The 9,038-nt window shown below is 40.8% G+C and overlaps 1 protein-coding gene across 1 annotated transcript; it reads right to left on the bottom strand.

Annotated features, from left to right (window-relative positions):
• Positions 1-1,012: 1,012 nt before the first annotated feature.
• Positions 1,013-7,250, bottom strand: si:dkey-79d12.5 (maternal B9.15 protein). The gene is made up of 5 exons (XM_040117016.1): positions 7,113-7,250; positions 3,726-3,903; positions 3,505-3,642; positions 2,945-3,287; positions 1,013-2,215 (listed from the first exon to the last, which is right to left on the bottom strand). Exons 2-5 carry the CDS (start codon positions 3,896-3,898, stop codon positions 2,003-2,005), a joined length of 867 nt encoding a protein of 288 aa, XP_039972950.1. The 5' UTR covers positions 3,899-3,903; positions 7,113-7,250; the 3' UTR covers positions 1,013-2,002.
• Positions 7,251-9,038: the final 1,788 nt, after the last annotated feature.

The raw sequence follows: 9,038 nt of genomic DNA, 5'->3' as shown, positions 1-9,038 counted from the left end.
TGTGCGTTCTTGTCTGCGCGCTCGTCTATGCGTAACGCGCTCAAAAGGAATTACAACGCATTAATGCTCAGGAATATTGCAGGTTCGCTGTTTTAAGGAAAGAAACAAGATGTTCTTTTATGTTTTTCTTCATTTGATTTGGATCAGTCTGATCAGATAAAATGAAATTTGGTGGAAAAACTCGTTTACAAGATAAATCTGTTTTGTATTTCAGTTCTCAGGGAAAAAGCCACAAAGCCTTGTTTTCCTTCTCTGAAAAAATGAGGCAAACTATAAAAATAAATGTTATGTACCCACAGTGAACCTCAAGGTTTTTAATTTATTTTTGGTAACGCGCTGCAACAGTGGTGAGGTGAGTTCCACAACAGCTACAGAGTGACATCTCGTGGTCGAGTAACTTCCTCCTCTGGCTTGCTGTGGTCTCTTCGAAACACTCAAGGTTCACTAAGATTTGTTTTGACTCTTCTGTCATTGCTTCTACTCCCTAGTCATCCATTTTGAATTTGTTTTTACGGTAATTTTTCTCTGAGTTGTTCTCTGCCTGTAGCCTTTTCAAAAACATACCTGTAAATTTATTATTTAACGGTGTCTATGTATTTTTGAGATTCTGAGTTTCCAAGATGCCCTTTCATTTCCTGCAAATGAATTCAAAAGCTAATTCCACCGTGTCAAAACAAAAAGTGAGACACAAACTCTTCCCTCTCCCTCTTTACCAGGCCCGTTTAAGGAGGAACAGCGTCATGGCCTTGGGCTAAATGACGCACCCAGCCCACCGGAGTCCTTCCGCTGCAGCATCCTGCTGGTCCTGCTGACGGTAATGACTGTCCTCAAAGCTCTGAGTGACAGCAGGAGTTTCAGTAGAGTGATCAGACTGATAGGTGCTTTCCGGGTCAAGTCCAAAATATTTTTATGAGAGAAAACACAGACAACACTCAAAACGCAGCACCAAACTCTGCACTCAAAAGTACTGATTAAGTAAGAAAGCAAGAGAACACAATTTAAAATTGCAGGTATAAATTGATTTAATTGGCTGCAGTAAAGAAGTACATCCCTGATGCAATAAGCTAAATGCAAACGCAAAACAATACTTAAGCAAGCAGATGAGCTTCAAAGTTGCATGGGCAGTAAATAAATATGGATCCAAAAAATTAAATAATCTCAGTACATAAGAAACAGTGAATGAAATGTGTTTGTATTCAGGATATAAAGCAGTAGCAGATTTTCATACCAAGGATAATTATTTACAATAAAAACTTAAAAAAACACAGCTTTAAGCAGGCCATAAATTATCCCTGAATAGGAAGAATATCTATGCATTTTGTTTACAACAGAAACAGTTTGAGCAGTTTAAAACGTTGTTTGTGTTCTGCGAAGTTAGATTTGCAATATTCAGCAGCCACAGTCAATAAAAAAATATACAATTTCATGTATTAGCTCTGAGTTGAGTGCCATCCACTGGTGGCCAAATAAATTACAACAAAAAGACAGTAATATTAGAAAGTGTGCATCAGTCTATCTGGTATCTAAGTTCTCTACTATTTACAAGCAGTTTAGTAAAAACTACATCTGGTCAGAGAACTGACAGAGATTGACATAACAGAAATAACACCTAAAAAAGACAATTATTTGGCATTGAGCATATTGCTGAGAGTCCCTGAGTTAGTCCAAGCACCCAGTGATTGAAGTCATTCTTAACATGTACAGTATGTAAAGAAAATTAGCAGTGCAGACCTGACAGATTAAAAAACAAACAAACAAACAAAAGTTTTCACTCAAGTTCAGTGGTACCTCTGTGCTGAGTACAAACAGTCAATTACAAGTCACCAGAATTCAAAAGGAGAGATGAATTATAACAGGTTGTTCAAGGAATGACTTTGAGCTTTGCAGGGAAAATGTTCTTTTTGGCCCAAGTTTAGCTGAACTCAGAGACCTGACAGAACATGGCTCAGTTGAAGGAGCTTAAAATGCTCTATCCGCCTTCACCGCTCAGTTCCTGGATGGTCTAACCCTTCACAGCTCCCCATGGCTGCAGAGTAGCCTGAGGCAGAATGAACTGTGGAGACGGCTGCGGCAAGATGTAGTAGCCAAATACCTTCTGGGGCGGAGGCGGCGGAGCCGGAGACGCGCACACTGTGGTGAGGAACACTTGAGCGCCCTGCTTGTACTGAGGCCAAACTGGTGCAGGGTGGTAGAAGTACTGGAGGCTGGCAGGGAGCTGAGCAGAGAGAAAGATTGCAAGGAGAGATTAGCAGGGATGGTGGAGACTTTCCAGCATGGTTGTTAAACACATTTCGGTGTGGTTCCTTTCTGGAACATTCAATACTGAAACTTGATCACATAAATAGCTTAGGATGGTATCTTCTGTTTGTCACCGCATATAGTTGTTTTTATTATATATAAGTTATATATTTGTTATATAAGTTACACAGACTGAGAACTCTCTGTAAATGTAATGACATGAATTTCTAAAAACAATCATTTTTCCTTATTAAGATCATGAAACTGCCCTACTGAATCCAACCAAAAGAGTTGGAAACTGCTACACCACTATTACTTCTACATAACTACTTCGAAGGATAAGGCAAGGTTTATTCTATATTTTTCATATTGTCAACAAATCCCATAAAAAGACCAAAACCAACAACGCCTCAGCTCGTTTGTCAATACTTTCCGACTTCCCTCTCCTGTCTGTGGCACTTAGCCACAAGCCCACTTGTCCCTACTGAAGAAGTAACTCTTTAAAAGCTGGTCACAAATATTATGTTTTTCGTTTTTTTTAAAAATGCTCAGTAATTTCCAAGAACAACTGGGTATTGGAGTTTTTGGCAAATGTTACTGAAACAAGAGTAATCAGTACATTTGTTCGGGACTATTTTCAGATGCAGATTTATCAATCATTAAAAAAAATTTTTAATGGTCATTAAAACCAAAACATTTTTTTTACCAAATTTCTGACGTATTTGACTTTATTTGGTCCTTCTCCGTGTCGCTTCCGAACCCTGGGCACCATCACTACCGTGTAGGTGTCGCCTTCCACCGCTTCCTTCTTGACAACCTCCTTCTCTTCTTTTTCTTGTTCTCCCTCCGTCTCACCATCCTTTGCCTCATCTTCTGTGTCACTCGACGCAGTGGAACCACAATCGGAAGAGGTAGCAGAGTGGTAATCTGACGTGTCCAGGTTTACTGAGTCCACCGAGGAGTCATCCTGTTCTCCCTTCACGCCATCCTCGTCCTCCTCTTCCTCTTCGAAGCAGGCTATTGTGAAGGGCCTGCTGTTCTCTCCAGATCTGTGAGGAGCGAGCCAATTATTTTAAACCACACACAAGTGATTTTTCATTTTGCTGTCACCCATATTTCTACGTTTCACATGTTTATTCATCATATCACAGAATGATGACACCTACTCACAATTCTTGGCTAGACAGAAAATCCCCTGTTGTTGATGAAACGTGTCTGTCTGTCTCATTTTTTGCCCATGCCTCAGCACATCACCCAGTGACTCACCTTGCACACACCTCCCGTGGGTCGATCCACAATGTGATCTCAGGCAGTAGGCCCAGCTCACTGGGTGTGAGCTCACTCTCCTCACATGCCTTCAGGACCACTTCATCACAAAGCACTCCATTATTTATCCGGATGCATCTGTGAAGGGTTACAGTTCATCTTTGCAGAGAAAAACATTGCTTTCAGTGGCAAATGGGTGGAGTTTAGTTTGGGGTATTTACCTGTATGCTTGGCCTTTGCTGGGACAGTCAGGGTACCAGTGGTCATCATATTTGTCACATAAAAGCTTCTCTAGCTTCTCAGCAAACAATTCTGCTTTGGCTTCATCGAGGTTGCCACGTGCCATAACCAGGCGTTTGAGGAAGTTGACTCCAACCTTCACCTCTCTTTTCATGATGTCTGTAGAAACAGAGGATTAAGAAAATCAGTTGAGGCTGCCAACAAAACATCTTGGTATGTCTGAGTGTCTGTATGAGCATGTGGCTCTGTAATCACTTGCTACACTCACATTTGTTTTTCCTCAAACCAAAGCCCCGAAAGACACAGTAATCTGAGTTTTTGGTAACAGACTGTGACTTCCCTTCGATGAGAGGCAGGGGAACAGGAAATTCTGTTGCAGCAATAACAGCACTTCCCTGTACAGTTGCCCCCGAGTTTTCTATTTTTATTACCTTCGCGGGAACTCTGTGTTAAGCCTGTTCAAAAGACAACCGGGTAATTAACAGCTGTTAACACAGAGCCATGGTCCGTAAAGGCTAAAGTTTGTATACAGGCAAACAACATGCAAACTAGCGCTGCTGTGTTGACATCTACGTATCCTGACATGCAAATCAAAAGAGCTCACTGTGCTGTTTACCTACTGATAGCATGTCTGTTTGGGTTGAGTGCCAATGTCAGCCTGATCAGGAGAGGAGAGTTGTTTCAATAAAGGCCAAGGCAATTCAAACTCTGCAGCATGCTAATACCCTGCTGATGTCCCCGACGAGAAAGTCATGCCTTGAACTTTGAGGTGCGGACAGTCATTTGTTATTCTGGCTTGAAACAGACCACTATTGCTTCAACTTGTGTAATGTGTTGTGGGAAAAAATTACTATTATGCCCTGAGAGATGTAGCCACAGCCTGCCCTTAAGAGCAGTGATGAGCCTGTGACACAACAAGTAAGAGTAGTAGTAACTTTAAATTCCTAACAGATATGTTTTGCCATTACATGAAGTTTGAGAGCATCAGTGTGTTATCAGCCTTATATTTAGATGTTCGAGCAGCACCTTTGATATTCCAGTCAGTTATTAGTCTGCAAGGTAAGCAGGGTCAAATTACATGTATTCTTCTCATTGATGGTGTTGCCTCCTCAGTTATATAACTCTGTTTTGCTTTCCATCATGCAACAGCTAAGTATGTTCATTCCAACTGTCTCCAACAGCAAAGGGTTACAAGTCTTGCAAAATGCTGACCTGCAGGATGTCATTTTGTCTGACACACATGCATGAACACAGGTTTTTCTGGAGTGTTTTCTAGTTTTGGATTTCTGCTACGACTGTGAAGAATGTTAAAGCGGCCTTGTACTTGAATTCCTCCTAATATTGTGTTAAAGAGGCCACAGGAATTCAGAGCAGATAAGGTGTTTTAGCTGACAGAGCCATTATTGGATGTCTCAAAGCATTTTGGGTTTGGAAAACATTAAAGCCCCACAAGTTAACACTTAAAATGACTATAATACCTTTATGTTTATGTCGTTTAGCACTGTTTTGTGAATAAGATGTGAAATAATTTACGAAATACTCTCCGTTATAGGTCAAGGTGATAAAAAATAATTCATATTTTTTACCAAGTTTGGTGATTTTGATGTTACTCAGATAAACTTAACTAACTGCAACTAATGATGAGTTTCATTATTGATTCATCTGATCATAATGTTCTTGATTCATCATTTCATTTGCTGTAACCAGTATTTTCTTTGGTATTAATGCTTTAAAATTATTAAAGGAATTAATTGATTATCAAAATTGTTTACAATTACATTTCTTTCTGTTGGGTAATCAGTTAACTGACTAATCATTTCAGCTCTAAACCGAAGGATTAACTGCTCTTTTATGGGTGGAGAAGTTCTCCTATTTTTTGAACTAATCAAAACCATTATAAAACCTGTTGGATTACCGGGAAATTACATAGTGACAAAGTTTAAACAGACTGTTATGGAGCTACATGGCTTTCACAGGACAACACGTAACACTGTTAAAATAATTTCTTCTGACTATCTTGCTATCATTTCTGCCCTTGTGGCCAGGTATTCACTGACAACATGCAACACCGCACGAATCACTACTGATTCAGCATGAGTCATGTTTCCAACTGGATTGCATCATACCACATTAAAGATGAAAGTTTCTAGATACTAGAGGAAGTTAAAAAAAACAATGACACCACTGATGGTGTTTGTTGTCTCTGATTACTGATTAATGTCATGTCTTTGATCTAATCAGAGGCTCAGCCATGTCATAAAAAAAAAAACCTTCCAGCCATGTTGAGCAGATTGCAGCTTCTCAGTCTGCACACCGTGTTTACTGCCTGTCTGTTTGCTGAACAATGACCTACTGTCATTATCACAGACTCTGCTGATACTGTTTTGATTTTACCAAAGACCAAAACCTGGCCCATTGGCAGGCTGAGATGTGCCCCCCCCCCCCTACTGCTTATACCGCAGTTTCAGTGCTCTGCTCCGACACAGACACTGGGGGCTGCGGACAGGCTGGACCACTTGGCAGCTTGTTGATGCACTCAAGGTGTGTTAAGCCTGCCATTAACCTCACATGTGTTTCCCCAAACTAGGCCAAACGCACCTCTCACGTCACGGTCGGTGTAGTCGGGTCCGAGCAGCGGTTTGCGGATGTAACTGACGGACAGGCAGGAGGTCTTTTGTCTGGTTTCGTCAATATTCACCCTGGGTGACTCGTTTTTCGCGTCTAAGGAGTGAGGACAACTGTGCGACCCTAGGAGGGGACACGTGTGTTTGTGTGTTGCTGCTTGCGGGCATCAATTACAGCCAGAAAAAGAAAAAACGATCAAAGACTAAAGCTAATTCATTCATCTGCCCCTTCTTTCTGCTGTGACAAAGGAAACTTAATGCTACACGCTGGAAATAACACATTTGGGTTTTCTGGCAGTGCGGAAACCCCCCGGTGGAAATTTAGAAAGTTAGCAGAAACAGACCGACTGGTGTATTTTCGGTAGAAAAGATACACTACCGAGTTAACCCAGCTGAACAAGGTCGTTTTTAACTATTTTCAGAGCTGTGCCTTTAAAAATGCCCAGTTAGAATGAGTTAGGAGTGAGTTGGTACAAAGGGAAATAGTTCGAGGTGAAACAACGATGTAATAAACCAGTGAAAACAGAAGAAAAAAAGAAACCCTTAAAAATTAACCGAAAGAGGCATAAAAGCCGGTGATTTATAATGATAACCGAAAATAAAATCCGAACAGTGTAACGGACTCGACAACGACAAACTAGCCAACAGGCGTACATTATAACAACATACATTAAGAACCAAAATGAGACCAAACACAAAACCACACACTCGAAAGTTAAGAAAACACACAAAAATTGTACTCACAATGAAAAAAACGAACAAACGAACGAACAAACAGTGTCCAGTCCCTGAATGTCCAGGCGCCGGTGCGTGTCCTCGGTCCCCCCCCCTCTCGTATCGCGGCTGCGTGCGTCTCCCTGCTGATGCGCTGGAGCTACTATGGTCAGCACACGTTGCTTCCTCGTTCTCTGTTCCGCTCTCGGCGCCGCTGCCGCAGCAGGGGCGTGACGTTACCGTCAGTGTGACTCATTTCCGTTGCTCGGCGCCGTGAGCGAGAGCTGACTGGCTCCCCAGCGAGCCGACACCCCGGCCGGCCCAAATATGGGCAGCCGAGGCAAACAGCTGAGCGTGGGAATTCACTCAGTCGCAGCCGCGCTGCGTTCGCTCGTCCGCGCACAAAGCACAAGAAGAAATCTCGCCGTCGTGTGATGACATTTGATGTCATACTCGTGTCGGTAACCCTCTAATAAGCCATTGTTGCCAAAGGGCTGACTGTGTGTGTGTGTGTGTGTGTGTGTGTGTGTGTGTGTGTGTGTGTGTGTGGCAGATAACAGTGAGATTATGGTGACCTTATTTTTTCTTGATACCCACTTTGGCTCAACTTCCTAACAAGTCACCTTTTTATCAAAGATTTATATGTGGTGTAACCTATTGATGGTTAACACGTTATTTAATTATTATTTATTGTATATAAGCAGATAATAACAGCAACAGAGTAAAAGTATATAGAAGAATAAAATAGAAATACTCAAGTAAAGTACATGTACCTCAAAATTGTATTTAAGCACAATACTTGGGTATTTTATCATTATCTTGAGTCCTTTCCTCCTTTACCTAAGTAAAAGTATCAAAACCACAAAGTAAAAGTACTCCATTACTAGTAAAAGCCCTGACCTTTACTAAAATTTTACTTAAAAGTCTTACGAGAAATATGTACTTAAAGTAATCAGTAACTATACACCAATCAGCCACAACATTAAAACCAGTTACCAGTTAACATATTGGGGTAATCGTAAGGGTAGTTTGTTCAGTTCAACAACAGTGTAACAATTTATCCTAATTTATAAGCCAATCATATTTTTTTGTCTGTAAAATCTGAATTTGCAGAATGACTACAGCTGTGAAATAAATATGTTGGAGTAAAAAGTATTATATTTCCTCATTAAATGGAGAGAAATAAAGTGCCATAAAATGGAAATATTCAAGGAAAATACAAGTTCTCCACAACTGAACTTAAGTACAGTGCTTGCGTAAATGTACTTAGTTCCTTTGCAACACTGCTTTTTAGATGATGTTTTACAATTGTGCCTCTTTGTGTGTGTGTGTGTGTGTGTGTGTGTGTGTGTGTGTGTGTGTGTGTGTGTGTGTGTGCGCGCGGGCACTTCATACCAAAACCAGACAGTGTTTTCTCCTCTTTGTGACCACTAGAGAGCAGGCTGGTGTCTTGTCTCAAATTGCATCCAGTTAAAAGTGTAGAACACAAAGTGGACTAAACTAGAATCTCCACTGCTTTTCTTTCTGCATCTTCGTTGCTCCAAAATCATTTATCAATTCTCCTCATCCACCTTCATCCTTCATCATCATTTTTAGTCAAATACTCTTATCAGGCTTAAATTTAGTTTGAAATAATGGTTTTTTGCAGGGCTTTTGTAGCCACCGTTGCAGGCTAATATGGTTATCACATAAAGAGATAAAAAAGACAGTACTTAACGATTAATGAAAAAGTCATTAGCTTATTACTATTTCTCAGTGTTATTTAATTATTTCGAAGTCATAAATGAACACACTTGTCTTATTTCTCCTACCCTATGTTCTCCCTCTCTCTTATTCACACCTGTATGCCATTTTTCCTTTCTTTTGTACACTCATTGACTCGTCAATCTTTTTGTTTCTTCCTTTGTCTTACTTCCTCCTATCAGTGACAGTAGTGCGTGTACGTGTCAGTGCAGG

This window comes from Xiphias gladius, chromosome 22 (assembly GCF_016859285.1).
Source record: "Xiphias gladius isolate SHS-SW01 ecotype Sanya breed wild chromosome 22, ASM1685928v1, whole genome shotgun sequence".
Taxonomy (NCBI): Eukaryota; Metazoa; Chordata; class Actinopteri; order Istiophoriformes; family Xiphiidae; genus Xiphias; species Xiphias gladius.
Note: the sequence above shows the minus strand (reverse complement) of the source record. Positions and strands in the feature narration are given on the sequence as shown.